At 35.2% G+C, this 25,269-nt stretch overlaps 2 protein-coding genes and 1 pseudogene across 2 annotated transcripts; 1 reads left to right on the top strand and 2 right to left on the bottom strand.

Moving 5' to 3' along the window:
• Positions 1–10,537: 10,537 nt before the first annotated feature.
• AT-HF (HIS HF) lies at positions 10,538–15,829 on the bottom strand. The gene is made up of 19 exons (XM_048100783.2): positions 15,613–15,829; positions 15,352–15,434; positions 15,065–15,159; positions 14,811–14,914; positions 14,258–14,427; positions 14,037–14,151; positions 13,814–13,869; positions 13,692–13,730; positions 13,232–13,330; positions 12,772–12,834; positions 12,573–12,635; positions 12,332–12,414; positions 12,073–12,181; positions 11,940–11,993; positions 11,705–11,792; positions 11,491–11,528; positions 11,290–11,395; positions 10,919–11,085; positions 10,538–10,834 (listed from the first exon to the last, which is right to left on the bottom strand). The coding sequence occupies exons 1-19, from the start codon at positions 15,770–15,772 to the stop codon at positions 10,775–10,777; spliced, it is 1,752 nt and encodes a 583-aa protein (XP_047956740.1). The 5' UTR covers positions 15,773–15,829; the 3' UTR covers positions 10,538–10,774.
• A 2,381-nt stretch (positions 15,830–18,210) lies between these two features.
• On the top strand, positions 18,211–19,595 carry LOC125204140 (uncharacterized). The gene is made up of 2 exons (XM_048102706.2): positions 18,211–18,581; positions 19,279–19,595. The coding sequence occupies exons 1-2, from the start codon at positions 18,296–18,298 to the stop codon at positions 19,443–19,445; spliced, it is 453 nt and encodes a 150-aa protein (XP_047958663.1). The 5' UTR covers positions 18,211–18,295; the 3' UTR covers positions 19,446–19,595.
• A 529-nt stretch (positions 19,596–20,124) lies between these two features.
• Positions 20,125–24,222, bottom strand: LOC125189218 (mitogen-activated protein kinase kinase kinase 18 pseudogene; annotated as a pseudogene).
• Between the last annotated feature and the right edge of the window lie 1,047 nt (positions 24,223–25,269).

The following is a 25,269-nucleotide window of genomic DNA, read 5'->3' as shown; positions in this document are numbered from 1 at the left end:
TGCTAAATTATTAATTGGGTCATCCTAAACCCATAATTTCCAGCCTTGTTTAAAACTTACAAATATAATTACTTAACATAAACTATCAAACAAACTGAAGTAACTTACTTTTATTAAGACCATATGCTACTTTTATTACACACATACTACTCCACAATCTAGCAGCTGGCCCTATAATTATTTTGAAAGCTTCCTCTTTTCATGGAACTCCACCTTCCCCAAATTCTGAAATATAGATTTTTTTGTCTCCAACTCCACCGCCTTCCCCAAATTCTGGAATATAGAATTTTTTGTCTCCAACTCCTCCGCCTTCGCCAAATTCTGGAATATAGAATTTTTTGTCACCGATGGTATCCGAGTCACCGAGGTTCCGGCCGGTGGCCGCGGCGGTGCAAACAAGAACGCTCAGAACAAAAACAAGAAGCAACTTTGAAGCCATATATATTGATGAAGAGAGTTAGTGGGAGATTGTATTTATAGATAAATATCATCGATCATCAATTATTTAAGAATTACTTACTAATGCATTATTAATTTAATGGATACTTTAGCTCTATGTGTTGCGTATTTTACCAATGCATAAACCACGTAGCTAAATAGCATTAATGAATAAAAAATATGGTGGCTGATTCGATGGAAATTATTAATTTAAATTTTAGTTTATAATATTAAATCTAAAAATATTTTAAAATTTTGCATTTATATATTTTCTTTCTTAGCATTAATCATTATTAAAAGCACTAGAAGATATATGTGTCCAAATTTTCGCATTAGTAAATTGTCAATTATATGCATGCATGGTTGAAAATTTTTGAGCCACGAATATGAGTAGAAAAATTGCTATACAACATAGTCAATGAAGATATAAATATAGGGTTTGATTTATGATTAATTTATATTAACCCAATTGTTATGTTTGTTCTCAACATTTGATTGTCTCGGTATGCTTGTCAGGCATAGTACCAGGTAGCAAATAGTGATAAATTGCAAATTGTTTCATAGTTATACATATTTGGAAAATAAAAACATGAGACGAAATAAAGTAAAATTATTTCCGTCCGGGGATTACCTGTCTCACTTTGACTTGGCTAGTTTTTAGAAAATGTAAAAGCAAAGTGGGTTAAACAAAGATAGTAAAATGGGAGCTCTGCCTTTATATATTAATGGTAAAATATAAGCAGAATGAATTAGTGGATCTAGTCGACTAAAATTAGTGAAAGGGAAATGAGATACTACTATATGTTCGCGGACACACCAAAAAGTAAATACTCCATAAAACAAGTAATCATGGAGAGAAGGAATTTATATGTAAAATCAAGTATATATAACATGAAATTGAAACATCAAGTTGAACATTAACAATACTCATCAACCATCTTTATATAACTACTTAAAATTCTTAAGATATTCATAGTACAAAAACCCTAGCTTCTGCAATTACTTAATTCTCAATATAAACTTCAATTTCATGGATCATGATGATAAACTTGATTACGTCGGAAGGCTGCATCGGAGGTCTGCAGCCCCATGCGAGCATCGTGGAGGAGGAATGTGGCGGCTTGGATTACAAATGACGGAGGTGGTTGAGTTCAAGAGAGAGAATGAAACTGGTGGTTTATTTAGTAAGGAAAACAACATTAGAGATTAACGGCAAACGGGATGGGAGACGGTCAAAGGAGCCAACAATGAGGTAGTAACAGATCCAGAACATAATTTTGTAATCTCAAGTGAACGAATAAGAGAGGGAGGATGTCCCATTACTACTTAATTTAATGGCTAAAATTGCAATTTCGCAACAATATTAAGTTATTCTCAAATCGAAGTTGTTTGATGCCTTCTTTAAAAAAAAGTTTACATATATCCATAACATAATTTTTGTTGATGGAATGCATTGGGTGGATTAGTGTTGATCGTCCCAAGTGACGTGCATGAAACCGTATAGAGAAAGTTATTATTCTGGTTTCGATTTCTCCCGTTACAAAATAGAAGTTATTTTAAATAGTATCTTCACAATAAGTCTCATACTTTCAAGTTAATCGATTGACCTATCATATTTACACGAGTATTACTCATTGAATCACTTTGTTGGGTCGATCCTTAGATATGCATAAATGAATACAACCGTTAAACGATTATGTTGAACAATATTATTATAATGCAATATTCATGCACCATTTGCCCAAGATGCACCAAATTATACACATGGATATATAATAGTAGTAATACATATTTATAACACTTATTGCATCATATATTATCATTTTCGGTGCCAAACTTTGAATTCTTAAACAAATACATGGCTGATAATGATTTGAATTATCACCAAATTGACTTTTTAAACAGAACTAGCAAAAATATTTAAGGCCGTAATCTCTCTTGCAGTTTTAAAGATCTAAATGAAGTCATAAAATTCAAGAAGTTAACCCTAGCTAGCTATATATCACCTCCATCACTAGAATCCCAACAAGTGTATTTTGCATTATTCAACACAATTATCCAATAATAATTCGTTATCAGATTTCATTGCCTATAAATACAATCTCCCATTTACTCTTCCATCATCAAGATTTAAGAGAAAATACAAACTTGTAACAATATATAAAATTATACTCCACTATATACTATATCTAAACTATGGCTTCAAAGATGGTTCTTGTTTTTGTTGTGATGTGTGCTCTTGTTTGCGCTTCCACTGCAAGAAAGCTTGGTGGTTCTGACCTCAACGACGAAAAGGACGTGGTTATAGTTCAGGATCCATATGTTGGTGGAGGAATTGGTGAAGGAATTGGTGAAGGTATTGGTGAAGGAATTGGTGAAGAGAGTGGTTACAGATATGAAGGGGGAGTTAGAGAGGGCACTGGTATAATTGGAGATGAAATTCCTTGAAAAAACAAAACCTCAAAATATTATAAGTGTGTAATAGTAGTTGCTACTATTTTATGTATGCAGGCAATAAAACTAAGTAGCATGGTCTTAATAAATGTCAAAGTTGTTTGATCATAAGTTTCCTTGTTTCTCTTTCTTCTTCTTTTTTTGCACTAGAGATGTATCTCTAGTTTGTTGGAGACGATATCTCTTTCATATCAATATCTGTAATGTTGTAAAGTAATTTCAGATTTGTAAAATAACATTATCGAACTCTGTTGCAACATGCATGTGCATGCTTTGTACTTCAAGAAACGGTTTTAAGTGATATTTGAAAAGAAAAGAGAAATGAAAAATGAAGAAAGCTGTCAAAATAGAGGAGAGACAAGATAACAACTTTAATTGATGTATTAGTTTCATCTATAGATGCCGACGAAGTCGAAAACGTCAATTGTATCATAATGGCGTGAAATTCGCATGTTGCTTACAAAATGGACTGACGAATCAAACCCATCATATTTTCCATGATGTAACTGTACGATTGGATTTTGGTTATTTGACTTCGTTTAAGTGGCGAACTATTTTTTTCGGAATTTTCTAAAATTTCCGTAATTTTATTTTACTTCCTTTTAAGTTTATTGGGTTTCCAAACACTTATAAATAATGGATTTTGTTGTTTTATAATTAGTTTTGATCAATATTAATGTATTAAGAATTTTTAAAAAAGAACTAGAGTTTCTACGATAACTTTACCATTATACAGAGTAATTGATAGAGGGTCAAGTCCAATAAAACAAAAGTATTCGTGTGATAACAAGACAATGCTAAGGGTCTTGTTAGATAGCTAACTACACCTTAAATTGATAAGTACTACAAAATCTAGTCCATCCAATCTTAAAACAAACGGCTAAGATCAACTTTGATAATAGCCGTAAAATTATGAATTTTAACAATTTTCTTAAATTTCCCACGAAGCCTAATTTGGGTCAAATTGTATCGAATGTAGCATCCGAAAAATTCTACAAGGATGACATCGCATGTGAATTTTAATATTTTCTCAACACAATTAGTATATAACTCAATCATGTCATCATTTGAAACACTTGTGCGCAAATCAACAACATATTGTAAATAAGAAATCGGAATATATCGTCATGAGAAAATTGAGAAAAATGTTAAATTCATGATTTTTACAGTTAATTTCTAAAGTTACATGGTGAGACCAGAATTCATAATTTTTTGTGTTGAATTTTAAAGTTACGGGAAAAACTTAGAATTCGACCGAAATTCATGATTTGAGGCGATAATTAAAGTTATGAGACAAAACCAATTTTTTGAACGGCATATATTTTCATACCAAATGAAATAACTTACTTTTATTAAGACCATACTTGTTTTATTACCTTCATACAGTGTGTATATATATAATTTTCATGGAATTCCTCCGCCAGTGTCGCTGCCGTCGGGGCCAGCATCACTGACGGACCCGAGTGGGGTCGACCGACCCCACCGTCGTCTGCCGAGAGGACCTCTGAGAAGCGGCGCAACTCCACCATCGACCCCACGGAGCTCCGCCTTGATGCCAAGGGACAGATCTTCACCGCAATTCTTCATCCTTTGCGGGAAATAAAAGAGATAGAGAATAACAGTTGAAACAATAGATGAGAGTAATGGAGAGGAAGAGGAAGGGGTCGCCGGAAAGAACTGATGGAGAAGAAGACAAGACGTGTTCTTATTTGTATGAAATGGACTAAATAATTGGGCTTACTCTAAAAAGTGATGAGATGAAATAGTTATAGATTAAGAGTAATTATAATTATATGTTTATTTTATTAATGATAATTGCATTATATTTTTATTTAGTTTTTTTGTAAAATTATTGATAAAAGATTAGTTTTAAAATATTTAAAGATAACTTCAAAAAGTATTTAAGTTAGAAGTAAACTATTAAAGTAAATATTTTTTAAAAAATAATTATTTCAATATTATATTTATTATTATTTTCTATTATATTCGACCCCACGAGTTTCAATTCCTGCATCCGTCATTGGCCAGCATTAACGCCTTCCGGGAGCATGCTCTGGGCCAGATTCACGTTTATGTCCACGAAGTTGGGAGGGTTGGCAAGGCTGACTTCGAAGCCGATAAGGTTCCGGCCGGCGGTGACGGTGCAAACAAGAATGCTCATAACTAAAACAATAACCAACTTTGAAGCCATTTGCTCAGAAATTCAAGAGATTATTTTACAAACAATTCTTGGTGATGAGAGTTAATTGAGACTATTTATAGACATCAACCATCAAATGTTGAAGAAGCATTAATTTATTGGATAGTGATTAGCCCTAAGAGTTCCATTTTTTTTATACATTTTCATTTTTTATTGTAGACTTGGCTAGAATTATAGGTTAGATATATCATATAATATATTGAATTACACTTTTATGCTTAAAGTAATTGTGTACGTGCTAGGAATATAATAGATGAAGTTAATTTATAATTAAAGAACTTTTTTTACATTTTTGTGAGTGAATAATTGTCTCATATATATTTTCTTTTCTGTCTACCTAGTAATAATAGTTTTATTTTTTTATTATTTTAATAATAAATCTCTCATTCCATTAACTAATGGAGTACTATTAGTAATATTTATCTCAAAACTAATATATAGATTATATTCCCCTAATTAACCTTTTACATCAAGATTTTTAATAGAAGTAGTATGCTAGCTCATAGTACAACTTTTAACATAGTCGGTGCCTAACATCGAAATTCCAGGCAAAAATACATGTCGATAATGAGTTGACTTACCCCCAAATTCACTTTTTAAAACTAATTTAGCAAAAACATTTAAAGCCATAAATAAGGTTTAAGTACATTTATTATCTTAGGTCATTTTATCAATTCATCCTATGTATCACTCTCAAGTCACAAAGTACACAATCCATTAGACGAGTACGCATATCGTTTTACTTGTATTGGTCCACCAAAGATATGTACATGATCTATTTATTAATTACCCACGAAAATCTTCTTCCCTATCAATTTCAATCAACCCAAATATAATACTCTCTCCGGCACATAATAAATGACATACTTGGATAACGGCGAGATCGTAGGAGATGTTATTTCATATGTTAAGTGGAAAGAGAAAATAGTACTACTATGTTTATTTATTTTTTTTAATGGGTAAATAAATTAAATTTAAAGGCCGCGCATGGTGGACTCGAATATGAGACATTTGGCCTCAGGCATTAATCTCTCTACCGCTTGGTCAACTCAAACACCCACTATATTTATATTTTTGTGAGATAACTTTTTTCCAAAAAAGAAATTTGAAATCTTTTGTGGAACAAACTAAAAAGGAAAGTATGACATCTATATATTATGGGACGGAGTGAGTACATAAATAATTTGCGTCCTTTCTTTGCTAGCACTGATACTCAAACGCTTTATTAAAACTCGTGCCACTAAACACTTAAGGTCAGTTCGATTTGAAAGATTATATTTCAAGATTAATTATGTATTATATTTCGTTGATGAGACTGAATTTCACAACTTAATTCTATATAGATAATCATATACAGTGGATGAAAAGAGTGAAAAATATCAATAATTAATACCACAAAAAATTACTATATTTCAACATGACCTTGAGAATATTGATATCACATCATGATTCACATACACCAAAACATCTTCATACATATACTAAACTATTAATTAGGTCGTCATAAACCCTAAACACAAAATATACATAAAGTATCAATAAAACTGAAGTGATCAATTACTTTTATTAAGACCATATATATGCTACTGGCCATATAACTATTTTGAAAGCTCCCTCTTTTCATGGAACTCCACCTTCCCCAAATTCTGGAATATAGAATTTTTTGTCGCCAACTCCTCCGTCTTCGCCAAATTCTGGAATATAGAATTTTTTATCACCGATAGAAATGCTGCTCTCCGAGCCACCGAGGTTCCGGCCTGTGGCGGCCGTGCAAACAAGAACGCTCAGAACAAAAACAAGAAGCAATTTTGAGGCCATATTGTCTTGTATTCTGAGTAATTGGGGATTGTATTTATAGACAAAGACCATCGATCTTCAATTATTGAAGAACTAGTTCTGCATTATTGATTTATTGTATAATTTAGCCCTATGTTTTGTGAATTTTGCCATGCATAAACCACGTAGCTAAATGGTAATTAATGAATAATTATGACTTTCTTAATGTGGCCTACTTTTTAGAACAATTATGCTGATAAAATTAATTAATTCGTTATTTTAATTAGTATTCAAAATAATTTACAAACTTAACCTCTCTCACCAATTCTGAAAAGATATTGTGACTAAACTACCATTTTATTGTTCTACATTTTATAAAAGTGAAATCTAAAATAAATGATTTTATATTTGTATACTTTTCATTTATATTTTTTTTTAGTATCTCGACACTTGATAATTGTTTTCTAGTTACATTTATACGTGTCATAATATGTGAATTTTCTAGCAGTAACAAATAGATAGCGTATGGTAGTCGTTTGATCTCCCTTATTTATATTACTCATTAGATCACTTATTTGGGTCGATCAATAGATATTCATAAATTATATACTACAACCTTTAAATGATTATGCTAAATCATGGAGTAGTATTATAGTGCATCATTCATGCACCATTGCCCAAGATACACCAAATTATAGATATAAAGTAATACTAGTACATATGTATATAGTAGTAATGCAACACTAATAGCTATGATCAAACAACTAAAGAAAAAGGAACATAGAACTTATGATCAAACAACTGATCAAGTGATATACTTTTATTTAGATGATGCTACTTTATTACCCACATACACATAATGTAGCATCTGTCACACACAAACACACACACTGAAACTGGCACACACACACATATTACATATACATATAGAGAGGGATATAATATTCTGAGCTTTTGCTTTTTTCATGGAATTCCTCCCCATCTGTAACCAATTCCTCCAATTCCTTCACCAATTCCTTCACCAATTCCTCCACCTTCTCCAACTATAATCACCTTTTCACCATCAATGCCAGAACCACCAAGGTTTCTAGCAGTGGCAATGCAAATTATAGCACTGATCATCATAACAAAAACAAGAACCAACTTTGAAGCCATATTCATACAGATATACTATATATACTTGATAATGTTATAAATTTGTATAGATGGTGAGAGTTGATGCATTTGAGATGTGTATTTATAGGCAATCAAATTCGAAAATAAAAACACAATTTTGTTTGAAAGAGGAAAAAAAATGGTAGCTCTAGCTAGACTTCTTTAATTCGACAGCAAAATTATTCAAGTGGGTGACATTTTTTAGTAGTAAAATTGGAACTTATGGCTTTAATTGTTGTAGCTAATTAAGTTAGAGTTAAACTTGTCAGTTTAGTGGAAATTCAACATATTATATCATCACACGTATGTATTATACGTGTTACAAATTAATTAAATTCGAAGTTTGGCACCTAGATGTTAATCGGTAATGGTGCACGGCACGTAACTGAGGTCATCCACAACACATGCACGTCATTTATTCGTCCCAATTAGCTGGATAAGAGCACTCCCAATGGCGACGGCGAAAATCCGGCGATTTTTCGCCGGATATCGCCGACTTATCGCCGGCCATTGGGAGGATTTCGGCGATTTTTCGGCGAAAATCCTACCGATTTTACGCCAAGCGGCGTTTTAACGTCGGGCTATCGCCGGATCATCGCCGGCCACTGTGGGGAGCTGTTCGGCGATTTTTCGGCGATGATCTTTTTTTTTTTTTTTTTTTTTTTCCTCAACGGTCATATTCTAATTTCCACCCCTATAAATATTTCATCCTCTTCCTCCATTCATCACCCACAAACTTCATTCACACAAATTTTCAATCTTTTTTCTCTCCATCTTTATTAAATGAGTTCTGATTCATCGTCTCGTGCTCAGTCCGACCAGGAAATATCACATTCTTCTTGCGAAGAAGAGGTACCTCCCGCTCCCACCGGATGGGATGTAGCGGGTTTCGAAGAGGTACCTCGGAGATAGAAGAAGGTATTTTGCCCGAGCGCAAGAGTCTGCGCGCAAGGATGTGGAGAGGGCATTTGGGGTGCTCCAATCGCGATTTGCACTGGTAAAGGGCCCGACGCGCTTTTTCTACCAGGGGGATATTGCCGATATCATGTATGCGTGCATCATCATGCATAACATGATCATCGATGATGAACACGAAGGCGTCCTCGACGTCACCAACGACCCAAGTGTTGCATCATCGAGTCACGGTGTCTCAACCGAGTCCGCCCGCCAGGGTGTACCGCACAACGAACATGAACGGTTCCAGGCGTTCATGGACATACACCAGAAGGAGGCCCATCAAGCACTACAACACGATATCATCGAAGAATTGTGGGCAAATAGAAACCGCGCCCACCGCCCTTGAATTTTTTTTTCTTTGAATTTTTTTTTTGATGTTTTTTTTCCATTCGTGTACTTTTTTTTTTTAATTTTCTTCGTTGTAATGTGTACCCGTATTTAATACAACGAACTTTATTACTATTATTTGTTTTATCTTATAAATTAAATAAGCTAGCTTTATTATATATAAAAATAAAACAATTAAATTAGTGATGATGTAAAAATGAAATGTTGAGTTAGGGAGAAATAAGGGAGAAACCATTGCAGAGGTTGGCTAAAAGTTGGCTAAAAACTGGGGATAAATTTTAGTGTTGATGTGGCAGGAGTTAGGGAGAAATAAGGGAGTTTATCCCCAAACCATTGGGAGTGCTCTAAAATATTAATTAGAACCCTACTGAATTGAATTTGAAGGAATTTCAAATCCTTTGCTCGATAAAAATGATTTACGGAATTGAATTTGAGGGAATGATATGAATTGTGTGTGCAGTTTGTGTGCAATGTTTTTTTTTTGTGTAGTATGTGAAAGTACCGAATGTTATAATTTTATAACTATTCGGAATATTAATTTAGTTTTGATATGAAATTCAAATATGAATTCTGAGGAATTGGAATTGTAATTCAATTTCAAATCTAAATATTTTGTGTTATCAAATAGTACTATTGGATTTGGAATTCGAGACTCTAATTTCAATTATGCATGCTCAGCCGAACGTAACGGAGCCTTAACTAATTTTATGCATCTTTGTAAGAAAAGTCGTTGGAACTATAAAGAATTATTTCGAAGCTCATAGGCTCAAGAAAACATCAACTCGTATACTTACTAGAAAATATCAGAATCAGTGTTTCTTAATTCAAATATCAGCTATCTTGAAAGAGCAAAGTTTTCCAATTTCCAACGATGCCATGAATTTCATAAGCAATGTATCAAAGTCACACATATTTACAATTAATCCACAGAAAAAACATGTTTCATATTACTGTAAATCCCCATTAAATCCTTTCAATTTGCATAACACATTTTTTTTCTATATTCATTTTTATTGTAAAAATGTCTACTAATATATCTCTAGTCCGCTCTATGTGCCTCCTTTCTCTCTGCACCGTGCATGCTAGAATGCTCTCGAGCGAAAGTGGTGCCATTGAAGTCTACGGTTGTGTAAGGCCTAAATAAGTGTCGAAAAGAAATGTCTCACTTAGTAAGGAACGGAGGGAGTACTACTATAAGAAGCAGCAAACAAAAGTAAGAAGCATATTTATAGAAAAAGGAATAGTATTGATATGAATTTAACTTCTAAGTTGATTCCTCAATTAATTCATGAAAGTTAAAGCAGTTGTTTATTGCTTCTCTTTCTTCTCCATCTCCCAAGCTCCATGTTTGCTAGATTTCTTCACCACCCAACCCCATCTTGTTCCACCGCGTGGTCCAGCACCATCCAAGCCCCTGCCCGAGCTGCACTGGCTCCGACACTTCTGTCACGCCCTTACTTCTACACCTTCCTTAAGTAGGTGGTCTTTAACAGCTTGAATGGGAACCTGCAACAAATAAAACAAATGGAGCTAAATAAGTGGAAAAGGCCTAAACCAATGGGGGAGGGCATGTTTGAGGGTAATCTTTACCTCCTTGCGGTGGAAAATGCCGGCAGCAAGGGCAGCTGAGGCATTTGTTTTCGAGAAAACTTCAGAGAAATGTTCAGCAGACCCAGCACCACTACTTGCTATCACTGGAATACTAACAGCGTCTGAGATCAGCTTTATTAGATCGATGTCAAAGCCTTGACCTTGTCCTGGTAAGAGACCATAGGAGACAATGTAAATAGATTTGGCAGTTTTTGAATCGACATGTCTTTTCCCGTCTCACGAGCAGAGGGAGAGAAAATCCGTCAAAAGGCTTAGATAACGATAAAACAGTGAACGAAGATACGCACTGAACCCGAAATGCATCAACATTTAAATATTCCTTAAGGCAAAAGCATAAGAATAAATCTTACCATCACAGTCAATGCAATTTAAGAGTATCTCTCCGGCTCCTAGTTCTTCCACAACTTTTGCAAGCTCATATGCACCGATGGATCGACCTTCTCGCCCACCATTTACCTAGAAAACAGCAGCAATTGGAGATTACAAGCATTTATGTATAGAGAAACTGAGGAAAATATGGTCCTAGAACAAACAGATAGACTGAGACGTACCGTGCACTGGTACCAAGCAAATTGCTCACCATTAGGACCTGAATAAAGCACCAGTTGTGCATATGCCATATGTTAAAAAAGAATAAGTTTTGAGTTTTTTTCTCATAAATAATAAGCTGACTGACTGTGCTGTTAGTTAGTCAATGTAAGCTTCTGGCTATCGAGCTAATGTAAAGTTTTATAGAGCAACATACAAAATAAAAGATTCATTTACCTGGTTTTGAAACTCTTACTGACTTGAACTCTACATCATTAGGATCTTTCAAGTACACCCGACGAGGATCAATGCTTATAACCACAGCCTGTTGCATGAAATGCACAGAAATATGGTCAGATGTGAAATATAGGAACAAAAGGGAATAAACGATAGATCTATAAGCTCGTTACTAGATGTCGTGAAGACATCAAGACAGAATGGATAAATTATTGCTGATGATAATAAACCTCACCTGATTTCCATATACTCTAGAGATTTGCTCTATGCTAGTCTTTCCAGTTTTTACCTAAAGAAGTAAACCAAGCAACATTAATTTGAGGCAGACACCATATTATCAGAAGATGTACAAGGACAGAAGGGAGTACTTTGGTTTTTAGATACTCTTCTGCAGCATAAACTGCATCACTTCCAATAGAGACCTTATCGGCACCAGATCGGAAATATTCTGAAGCAACTTCTAAACTTGAGTAGTATCTGTGAAACATTTGTTTATTAACATCAAAAAAAATAAGTAAATGCACAAGTACTGAATTCTTCTAGGACACTATAACAATCATATATCTACCAATATAAAAGAATTAGAAATTAAATTCTTTTATGGGTGGCGAAATATATAGAACATACCGGCCATTTCCATCAGTAAAATCCCGGATGCCACCTCCAACTGTCAAGGGAACAAAAACATTCTCTGATGCATACTTCAGCACCTATACAGATAGAAAAACAGAACAATGAACATAGTCTAACAAAATTAATAGACACGATGTGTAAAAACAAACTGTCAGTGTTCTAGCAAAACTATTTTTAAGAAGCCAATGAAAGTAGGAGACAACTTATTAAGCTACACAACATACATATAACAAACCTGTAGCATTGGTAAATCACCTAGAGGGAAGTCACGGAAGCCAGTAATGTTCAGAAAGCTGACCTGGAACAGCGAAAGATAAAATCTTAGGCTCCATTTTTGTAGGATAGGATGCAAAGCAAAGTCTACTGTTTGTTTGGGTTCATGTATTTTGCATTCCTTTCTACCTTATGTGACATAATCCAAGGAAAGGACATACCTCATCAGCTCCATCCATGTAATATTGTCCAGCAAGTTCCACTGGCTTGCCAAGGTTTCTCACCTTAAAAAAACAATCATATAAAGTGGAGATACACATTTCAAACACAAACTAGACAACTAGTTTCATCAAGAAAGTGTTAACTTCCTGACCATCAAACCAATATTTGTTACAAATTGAATCGAAAGGTTGTATACTTGTTCTTGTTCGGTAAGGTCAACTCATGTCGAAATTGAAAATTGGGTCATGCTTCAAGATTTAAATAGCAAATTATCCATATTTGCATTGGATAGAGAAAAGCAGAATCTTGGGAGCCTAAAGTGTTCAAAGACCATTTATGTCTCTCAAATACATGAGTTTTCTTAACATAACTAACATGGAGAATTTCATGTGAATGACAGAAAATTATCAGGCATAAAATAACAATACATGAAGCATTTATGTTAAACAGTTAAAGTACCTCATTTTCAACGGTCTGCTCTCTTACGTCATATTGATCTCCTTTTGTTACAACAAGATCACCATTGTCATTTGCTCTCACATCAAGACAAGCGATGACCTGGTCAATGTGATTTAAGAGATACACGATTTTTTTAGTTATGTCAGTAGAAACCAATTTTGATTTATTAAATAGCCAATTACACATCAATGATGCTTTTTGTGTTCGTTCAAAGGCATCAGCTGACGTTTTTTAGACTTTACACATGAAGCAGAAATCTCTTCAAGGACATACTAGTTTATAAGTAACACAGAAGATTCCAAACAATAATGTCTAAACTAGGTAAAAGAACAACTACTGCAATTAATTACTATGCTGCTCAAAATTGAGGTATTTTCTTTCAGAACTTGTGAATTTAAGTTGCATTCAATTAATTGAATTGTAACTATTATGCTAGCACTGACTGAACTACATCACTTACCCTCTTGGCAAGTTTGGACGCCCTCCCTTTAACTGGCACCTTTCTTCACAAGAAGATATCAGTATGTTATTTGGTTATAGGAATATCTAATATAAAAGGAAGGATATTCTGTTAATTGATACCTTTGTAATTTCAGACTTCGGGTACAAAAACCTTCTCAGGACAGAGAGGCCAGCCTCTGCAGAAACCACCCCAAAAATGTAAGTAAGTTGTGTATATTTGCATGGCTAGAACAAATACGGACTACGGAGACTAAAGTTCAGTTTTATTCCCTTCTATTCCCTGAAGTGCTCAAATGATTCCCTTTTAATTTCTTTAATTTCACAACAAGTCAGAAGCTCTTACCACCACTCTTTTCCGGATGGAACTGAACAGCGTGAACATTTCCCCTTCTTATGGAAGCTATAAAATCACTATCATAGTTGCATGTCGAAGATATCCATTCTTTATTATCATCTGACTATATAGGATAAGAAAAGGAAGCACACACTTGAAATGTAAGGACACAGGAAATGAGAAATTGAAATCACAAATTCATAAGACAGCTATTGTAAAAGATATATTACAGGGGTTGCGCGATAAGAATGGACAAAGTAGACATGACGGTTTCCAATATCATCCAAAATTTGGGAGTCTTTTGTGACTTTCACAGCATTCCAGCCAATATGAGGTACTCTGAAACCATTTGACGAATCAAAACGTCCAACAACTCCAGGGATCAAACCGAGACCTTTGACTGAAAATAATGGCAAGAAATTAGCTTGACTAAGCAGGCATCATCAATAGTCAACAAGTAATAAAAGTAATTAAGTAAATCAATGAGCAATGCCAAGCACAATCCACTTCCTGTCTGATTAGTATATCATCTATGAATAGAAGAAACTGGGAGCCAAAAATGCACAACATATCTATATATTCTCTGTGAACACAAACAAAAACTAAATGTTTGAAACTTGTACGACATGGAAAATACATGAAAGGGGAAAAATATTAACAGGTCACAAAGAGTTATTCAACAAGTTCACTCGTCAAACTGATTCTAAAATTCTAGAGAAAGATGTATAAGATGTTAGTATAATACATATGCTTGAAATAATAAAAGGAGCGTCAAATAACTACCTGGTCCGTTTTCCTCACTCGACTCAAAAAGTAGCTGCAATCCAAGACAAATGCCTAGAAAGGGACGATCTTGTTCAATGTAAGTGCAGAGTGCCTCAGCCAGTCTAAAATAGTTGGTGAATCATTGAGTAAGCAGTGATTCAGCTCAAAATAAAAACTTAAATGAGGGAATATAATGAGTTATCCTGATAGTTAATATAGTCATGTTTCACATTACAGCACTGAAATATAATTTGCAAACTAAATAACTTTACCCCTTCTTTTCCAACACATCCATGGCAGGTGCAAATGCACCAACACCGGGAAAAACAAGTCGCTTGGCATTCAATATATCCTCTGGTTTTTGCACCTAAAAGACCAAGACCAGAAAGTAGAGAAATCAGGATCTGTGAAGACCTATCTAATAAATGAAGAAAGACAATTCCTAGCTGAAATAGACTATATTATCTTCCAATGGAGATACAGAAATTTCACTAGCTGAACTGGAATAACAGAAAATGAAGGAAAAAGGAAAATAAACAAAAGGATTGAGAAAAGCTACATCTTTGATGTCGTAGCCGAGAAATCGAATTGCATTTCTGACACTGCGCACATTCCCCGCACCGTAATCAAGCAACGTCACCACTGCCACGGATTCAGCAAAAAATCGGAATAGGTCATAACGAAGAATCGGAAACAATAGGGGGAAACTTCAAAATCAAAGCAAATTCAGCTTCGGCATTTCACTTATCAAAATCAAAACACGTCAACTCATTTTCAAATACTTTCCATAGATAGCATATGATGATGGAGATAGAGATACCGGAATCATCTGCGGAGGCGCGGACTGAGACTGCTCTGGAAGGTCTCAATTTGAGAGGGTTAAAGTTCAGCGAATGAACAGAGGGAGAGTCGCCAGAGAAGGAGGAAGCTGATGAAGGAGTAGAGGAGAACTGTAGAGGAGGAGAGAACGCCGCCGCCATTAGAATCGCCGCAGTTTGTGCCACCTTCTTCGGTACCTTGGTCGTTAGAGTCTTCAGCTAAATTCACTGTGCTTCAGCCTAAATCAGATAATGTGTTATGGGCTCACTGTTGGATTTTCGGCCCATTATGCCCATATTCTGGAGGCTCAATATTAGCTAAACTCCTGAGTTTAGGCCCAAAATTGAGATCATATAACGGAATAAGTGAGAATGAATCATGGGATTGTTTATTGTTTAAGGCCATGTGAAAAAGTAAAGTTGACAAGAAAAATAATTCCTTTAAAAATGAATTCTGAAAATATGATTCCTAGTTACTTTATTTTCTTGTTTTTAAAAAATATCAAGATTTTAAATTTATATTTGATTTAAACACCAAACTAAAAATACACTCATTATTTTTTTATTTATAAAAAAGAATAATAATATAAAATTTTAATAAATTATTAATTACAAATAATAATTATTATATTATTATATTTTTAGCTTAAATATGGATTATCCATCATACTATATAATATATAATATATAATTATAACTATAATTGTAGTTACATGAAGTATTATACTCATTTATTATAATAATAAATATAATAATTATTATATTATAATTAAAAAAATTATAAATTAAAATTTCACTATGATTTTGTTGATAATTATTAATTTATAAAATATAATAATTATTATTTATTATGCGTTATATTGTATAATTATATTTTAACTATTTAATAAATTATTAACTACTATTGTGAATTATTATAAAATATAGTTATAATTATGATAATTTTAATTATAATTATTTATTATAGTGAAATTAAGGAGTATGATTTATAATTTTAAATTATTTTTAAAACTTATAATTACTAATAATAATTATTATTATTATTATTATTATTATTATTATAATAGACTATATTATATTGCATTAAATATGTAAGAATCCTAAAATTGGGAAAAAGAATATCTAAGAAAAACTAGGATTAAGAATCCTGGAAAGTTGTACGAATTTTCCTTGTTCTCGGATTCTGATTACTTTCCCAGTTTGATTAAAAATCCAAACAAACACATAAATTTAAAATTTAAGGAATCAGATTATATTCCCAGACAGAATCCTGCCAACTAAACATGTAAGTCTTTAAGATTAACCTTTGCAGCTGTTATCGTCAAATAAAATAACCATAAATAACGAATATAATTTCTCGATTTTTATATTTTTAGTATAATGCTAATGACAAAGATATTTGTTGATGAAAAATTGTCTCTTACAAATACTTCAATTATCTTGGGCCTTCAAAGATCAAATTTACCAATTTGTCCAATAGAAATGTTTTGCTCTAAAACTTACTTTCTGCGTTTCATTTTAGGAGTCTCGGCTTACCATTTTTTAGTGTCCCATTTTAAGAGTCATGATTGAAATATTCCATATTTAATAATAGACCTCACATTCCACGTAGGGGTGTCGAAACGGGTACCCGCGAGTATCCAAACCCGATTTTGCGGGTATCCCAACCTGAAAAGTTCTATATTATACTATCCAATCCTGACCCGTATAGTTAAATGGGTATCCCGATACCCGCATCGGGTATCTCGTACCCGCAGTTGCGGGTACTCAAATCCGTTGGCTGTTTTTACATGTTTGTAAGTCCAAAATGAATTTTGGATTGTTGTTATACCATGATTTCATATTTGTGTGTTTTAAACTTTGCTATGTTTCCACAATTTCCAACTATTAACTATGCACAAATGTGGTGATTTCTAATCTCTTACTTACTGATGATATGATTAAAATCGGAAAAATAAAAGAAATACTCACCTAAACAAAAGAAATACTGACCTTAATTAAAAGAGAATTCAGAGAGCAAATACAATAAGAAATAAAGTTTATCGAGCACTATATATTTGAAACTAATTAACTAAAATAAAAAATTTGAAAACAAGAACCATAAAAATAATGGGTATTATCGGGATTATTGGATATACCCGTCGGATATAGGGTATACCCATACCCACAAAACATTAAAATACAATACTTGATCCCGCCCCGTTTCCCGATGTCACCGGTAGCCAGTACCCGATACCAATCCTTTTTCACTTTCTTATATAATAGTATTTCTTAAAATTCATGTCGAACTCAAATGGGACTCTTAAAGTAAGACGGATGGAGTATTATAAATTGTTGTAAACTTCACGTAGTTGATTGAATTAAATAGATTTCTCCAAATCGCAAGCGCTCGAATTTTGATAGGCCGGTTTTGGTTCAATTACCAATTCGGATTCGGAATCAGAACCGGAACCGACGGTTTTTAGGCCGGCAGCAACACCAGTCGGTCCAACAAAATGACTAGAGAAGTACACGTAATAGACAGGTGGTCCTCTACGGTTAGGCCACGTCTCCTATATTCTGATACTTTTCTTTCGCCCTTTAACTTTCCCATCGAATCTTCAATTCTACACCGAAAACTCTTAATTCTCCTTCTACCCCCCTAAAAAAACACACACCCCCTCACGAAAAACTGTGTGAGAAAAAATGATCCAGCCTCTCTACGCTCTGGTGTTCGGAGAAGTGGCGGTGATTCTGGTCCTACTTTTCCGGACGCCGCTGAGGAAGCCGCTGCTGATGCTGCTCGACCGCCTCAAGCAGGGCCGCGGCCCCGTCGTCGCCTCCACCGCCGGCGGCACTCTCTTCGTCATCATGATGTCGCTCATCTACAACATCACCACCATCCAGACCCGCACCGTTGAAGGCGGCGGCGCGGTCAATCCGACCGATCAGGTTCTCCTGGCCAATCAGCTCCTCGAAGCATCGCTTTTAGGTTAATTAATCTCCCTCTCTCTCTTTAAACCCTTGCTCAATGAGGTTTCCCCCTTTTGGTGTGAAAATTATGATTGTGATTGCGATTTTGATTAATTAACCTAGAGATACAATGATTGAACAGTTATTATTTGGGGAAATTAAAATTGGCGTTTTGCGTTGGGGTTTATCTGTTTATGTGATTGTTCGAATCATCCGGTTATCGAGTTGTTGAGTGATTAATTGATTGTATCAGTATATTCATTTGCAAGAGGTTGTGTTGTTGATTGACTTCTAAAATGCAAAATGTGAGCTAATGCAATGATGTGTAGTAGAAATTTGTGACTGTTTGGAATTGAAATTCGGAGGAAAATGGAGTTGATTGTATCAAATTATATCATAACATTCATCTGAAAGAGGTTGCATTGGTTGAAGGTTCTAATTCTAAAAAGCAAAATGTGAGCTGGTGTAATGATGTCTAGTAGAAATTTGTCACTGTTAGGAACCTATAGGCTGCAAGAGTGAAATTAAGAGGAGAATGCTGTTGATTATACAGTAACAAATTTTATCATTGCATTCATTTGCAAGAGGTTGCACTGAATGAAGGTTATAATCCAAAAAAGCAAAATGTGAGCTGATGTAATGATGTCTGGTATAATTTGTGATTTTTTGGAAGCTGTAAGAGTGAAATTGAGAGGAAAACTCGATCGATTTTGCAGGATTTGCTCTATTCCTGGCGTTGATGATCGATAGAATCCATTACTACATTAAAGAGGTTCGCATGTTGAGGAAGCACATGGAAGCCATTAAGAGGTCCGAGCACAAGTCGGAGGAAGCAAAGACGAAGGGCAAGGCTAAAGCTGAGGATGATGACGATTCAAGTTAATGAAAACAGGATGCTAACAGCTTTGTGGAGGTTAATAACCCTGCATTTATCATTCTGGTTTGCTATGTTTTTCTAGGTAGACTGTAATGCAGTGGATTCTGATGAATGATTTGGTACCCTTGAAATTTGTTATCAATGAGGATTTACTGATATCTGTGTGCATATATGTAAAACTGTTAGGCTGCTTCTGGCCTTACCATACAATTGTCCCTATCATCAATTGCTTCGTGTTATACGAATTAAAATAAATGTGTAAAAAAACTAATAGATACTATATGTGAGCGGTGCTCACGAAATGTGTGTGTGCCTCGTCGTAGGTCAAGGTTTTGAAATGCGTTTTAAGCCTCGAGACATTTTCAATGCCCTGTGAGGCTTAAAACAAAAAAAAAACATGAACATCATAAGTATGGATGTTCATATGTGAGAGGAGAGGGAGGCTTCAAAAGAATCAGAGCATAGGTGTATCTTTAGATTTCAAATTTTTCACTTTCTAGTATTTCTTTAATCATCTTAATTGTGGCTGTTTTCACATGGCCTGCTTCAAAGAGATGCTTAAACATGAAAGCCAATTCATTTTCAAGCCTCAAGAAGCCCAAATGCATGTGGGCCAAGGAACTTTAAACTCTAAATGTGAGACTATTGCGTCGGTGTGCCTTGCTGGGCCGAGGCATGCACCCATTCACATTTGGTGAGGCTCCACCTTAGATGTGATATCTGGGTGCCTTGCACCAAGCTGTAGATACATATGAAATTAACATGAGAAAAGTATTGGATATTTCAACTAAAGGGGCAAGTAGATATATACAGAAGATATGAGTTATTTTTTGATCTCATCTATCTTGAATCAATGGCCCTGGATTTATTTCCGGTCCTACTCTTATCCTTTTCTCCTAGTGTATACTTTGACGGTGGGGTTCGTATTGGCCCGTGGCACTTGACAAGATTTTACAAAATTAGCTGTCAGGATTCAGGACCTCATTGTTCAGTTAACTTAGCAGAGAAGCTGGATATAGCGCTTGATTAGATTTAAGTTGCAGCCAAAGCTGGACAAGACCTGTTTGGTTGGTGTAGCATTACATGTTCTTACATTTTTAGGTTGTGTTTGGACATAAGCTGCCAACCCTTGCTGACTTGTCTACATTAGGAGTTGATGGATTTATAACTTGTCATAGAAATTTTATGCTGACCAACCTTCGTATAATGCTGTTGGTACGAATTGAAGATTGAGTGTTTTTGCTTTCTAACGTATTGAAGGCATTTATTTTGGGTGAAATGATCGATAGACTAAAACAATATAAGTTGAATTATACCCTTTACTTGGATGGATTATTTGATCCTAAAACTTGTAGGATATGTTCTTCAAATGTTCAATCATATAACGAAAATAGCGGTCTAGTGTACTACTATTATTTTAGAGGTTTTACAAGGGTTGATTATGTTCCATCATTGGGGAACATTTACCCGAAAATGTCCCACCTAAACCTAGTATTTAGTACCCATCGTTTCATTTTTAGAATAAATTGTCTTGCAAAATCGACCATTTACCCTATAATAAAAAAATATATATTTGTAATGAAAATTGTTACCTAAACATGAAAATTGAAGCATTCAACTTTTAAAGGTTTACTAAGTAGTGGAAGAGAACAATAACTCCATACTGCCATCAATAGGGTTGAGGAAATTTTGTAGTGAAATGGACCCATGATATAAATATTCTCTCTTTATTTAGGTGAGCATTTTGGCTAAGGCAACCTACTTTCCTCTGCAAGAGAGGATATACCTTGTTGGGTTAAATATGATTGTGGCATCATTATGATTTGGCTATCCATTTGGAATTTGATTTAAAGGAATTCTTTTCAGCTCTGAATAGGGTGACAAGTTTGGTGAGACATTCACATGAAATCTCACTCGGTTTGGTTGGTATTGATGCACGTATTAGTATCAGCTTCACTTCAATGAATGGTAGATGATTGATCCTACCGTCTCAAAAATCTTGCCTCATATGTTTATGCGTATCAACCTATATGTTGTGAGTCTACCTAAAGTGGTGACTTCTTATTTAAAATTAGATGAAAATTATTAGAGGTTGTTGACAAATCTTAGGAATGGAAAGGACTAGACAACACCTACAGGGTCGGTGCTTGGTCACAACGCACAGCTTCTTTTCTTTCTTTATTTCTTGTTTTATGGATAAGTCTTCACCTTCAAACCCAACCACCAATTGCATATAATAATAGACTTTGGCTTTTTACTTACTTTTTGAGCCAACTATTGAACAAGCCCAACTCCCATTGTCACACAAGTTCCACTTCAAACAATCCAAACCTACTTCCCCTACAAACTCCACTTCCGTTTCGTAGTTGACTTGTGGATCCAGGTGAGGTCAGGGCAATTGATCCCATTGTTGGATCACGAAGGTGGGAAAATTTCATTAATTTGACCTTCAAAGGTGTTGGCAATCTAACAGGCAGCTCTGCCTCGTGACGATTACCACTCCGCCTCAGTCATCTCTTCTGATGTCTCTAATGCTGGCACGACATGCTTTGGCAAGTTTAATTTTCTGAATCCGAATCCGCTTCATTTTCTGAATCCGCTATGTATATTGTTGCAAAGAAAGTAGCGGTTGACTATGCCAATTCAAGCACAAAGGTGTTGACGTTTTCCCATTTCTAGAATTATATACTAGTATTGGAGCTAATATTCTCCATAGTCCTTCGAGTTCACATTAGAGGTCTGAACATGAATGGTGTGGTTGACTTTTATATGTCAAAGGGTTGTTCACACTTGACTTACTGTGCTTACACGGAGTCAACTCTAATCCCTCCATATCACCACCGTCCAATTTTATGCCTTCTCCAACATTCGATTTCTTTTCATTTTTTTTGTAAAAATTCAATGCGTGGAATAATAGAATTATGCATTTGCAATTCTAGAAATGCAGAAAAATCCATTCATCGCTTTCAAGGAAAGAAAACTTGTTCAAGAATTTATTCCAATACTTTTTTGTTTCAACAAAATGTCCTAATTTCATTCATTTTCGTTTACTTTCCGCTTATATGATAGTAAATCATTGCATACGTATTGTAGTCTAAATAAAGATTTTTTAGAAAAAATGAGTTAAGGAAATAGTGATATAATGATATTTGAATCCTAAATCTAATTACAAATAAAATATGTACTTGTTCACACTATAAAAATTGCTTGTTTTCCTAAAGTTGAAAATGAAAACACAAAAAGAGGTAGCAATCAGTAGCATTAAAAAGTTGATATGAATCACGAGAAGATTGCAGTAATATAGAGTACTATAAGAGAAAGGAAAATGAAAACACAAAGAGAGAACATTAAAAAGTTGATTTGAATCACAAAAATCCTTCATAACCATTCTTTCCAAAGCAACACTTATTGGTACAGAATCATGTACATCACTATCACCAAGAATATATTCTAAACTACTAACATCAATATTGCTACTACTAATTTCATCCCAATTTGAATGAAACAATGAATCCTCAACTTCAATTAAACCCTCCATTAAACTATCTCCATTCATCAATTCTTCATAATTCAATTCAACAACCCCTTCAGTTCCCATCCCATTGTCCCTCACCGTTATCCAGCCCTCCTCCGCCGCGGCCGCCGAGTAATCGAAATTCAATCCGTCCCCGATCAAGCACCCGATCCTCCCGGCCGGAGAGTCCGAAGCCGAAGGACTCTCCGTCGGATCTGACGCACAATCCGGAACCTCCAATTCATCCCAAAAGCACTGATCCATCACACTCGTCGGCGATCTCTTCGTCGATTTCCGAACCCCGTTGCTCGCCTCCGCCGCGGCAGAGGCGAGGAACGGGTGCCCTAGCAGCTCCGCGGCCGTCCACCGCTCCTCGGGGTCCCGCACGAGGCACTTCGCCACGAAATCCCTCGCCTCGCCGGAGAGCCACCCCGGGATCGCCGGCGAGTCGCCGGAGTACCCCACTCTGTACAGCGCCGCCGCCGGATCCCTCATCCCCGGCCACGGATTCGCTCCGGTCGCCATCTCGACGATCGTGCACCCCATCGCCCACACGTCCGCCGGAAACCCCTGCTCCTCGCCGCGCGCCGCCTCCGGCGACATATACGCCGGCGTTCCGGCGAATCCGCCGCCGGCGGCGGCGGAGAGCTTCGCGCATCCGAAATCGGCGATTTTCAGCGCGCCGTCGCCGGCGATCAGGAGATTCTCCCCTTTCACATCGCAGTGCACGATTCCGACGCGGTGGAGGTAATCGAGCCCCCTGGCGATCTGATCCGCGTAGAATCGGATCGTGATTTCATCGAGAGAGCCGCCATTGCTTCTGATCAGATCGGAGAGCGTGCCGCCGGAGACGTACTCGAGGAAGAAATTGAAGACGAACTCGTCTCTCTCCCGCGCGATTTCGGAGCCGAAGCATTTCACTATGAAGGGAGAGCAGAGCTGAGAAATCAGAGCCTGCTCGTTGCGCAAGGAGGTGGAGGAAGAGAGCTCCGCTGATTTGACGGCGAAGAGGTCGCCGGAGGCGGTGGTGGCGAGCGAAACTGCGGCGGTGGAGCCGCGGCCGATCACCGGACCCCTCTTCCACTCCATTTAGAGAGAGAATGTTGAATTTAATAAATAAAATTGAAAAAAAAACAGTTGGTTTCCGGTTTGAAATGAGAGTGGTGGAAGTATTTATAGAAGGAAAAAAGGGGAAGTAAGATTAGTTATTAGCTGTATAATCTATATAGGAATTGTTTATAATAAAAGTTGTATATCTAATATCCCTCCTCTCTATTGGGGGATAGATCATAAATTTATAATATAGTAGGCAATAATTAAAATGTAATCAACCTATAATATAAAAAAAGTGTAGTTAGTACTATTTGTCTATATTATTCCATTTGATATAAATGTCTTATATTTTATTAACTTATTTCACTCGTATAATTATATAATAAAAATATATGAATAAGATCAGCATTGCATTAATATTTTTCAATCATATTTTCTTATATTTTCTAAATCCGTTATGCCAAAAAAATAGAATGTATATTGCCAAATATATAAATATGACTAAATAATTTATTGTTTAAGTAGTATAATGCTAGATCAAGTTAAAATAATTCATCCGTTCTAATGAGGGCATTTCACTTTTTTATCCGTCTCAATAAAAATGTCACATTTTATTTTAAGAAATCTTACATCATTATAGAGCTAATTGTATCTTCTTTCTTTGCTATTACTTCAACAAATGTTATTACACTAATTCATTTAATAATTTTTCTCGTTGTATTTAACACATTAATTAGCAACGCATAGTAAAACATCTTTATCCAAATGGATAAACTGTGTTATATGACTAACTATAATATGGCCAAATAATACTAATTGTTTTTATTATCCTTTTGCTACACGAAATCTCCATTAGGTACACACTAATTGAGTAGTAGTACATTCTAAAATCTCATTTACGTTATCCAAAATTGAAACATCTTTTAGCTTGTTGATATGCGAAATCTTCATTAGCTACATATACTAAATAATTACATTCTAAAATCTTATGTTATCCAATAATTGAAATATCTTTATAGATTGTGTTTCACGGGAATTATAATACGATCAAATAGCATTACTCAATTTATTATCCTTATGCAATACATAATCTTCATTAGCTACACACTAAATAACAATACTAGTAAATTCTAACATCTTATCTTTCTAAAATAAACAGTTTTGTTGAAACGAATGAAATACTACTCTCTCGTTCTCATTATAATTGAGTCATTTCCATTTGATCGTTATTTTATATTTCTACATTATTCTCTTATTTATTTT

Source organism: Salvia hispanica, chromosome 2 (assembly GCF_029641045.1).
Source record: "Salvia hispanica isolate PSC_SH4W2 chromosome 2, Shi_PSC_v1, whole genome shotgun sequence".
Classification (NCBI taxonomy): Eukaryota; Viridiplantae; Streptophyta; class Magnoliopsida; order Lamiales; family Lamiaceae; genus Salvia; species Salvia hispanica.
This window is presented reverse-complemented; position numbering and strand designations above follow the sequence as displayed.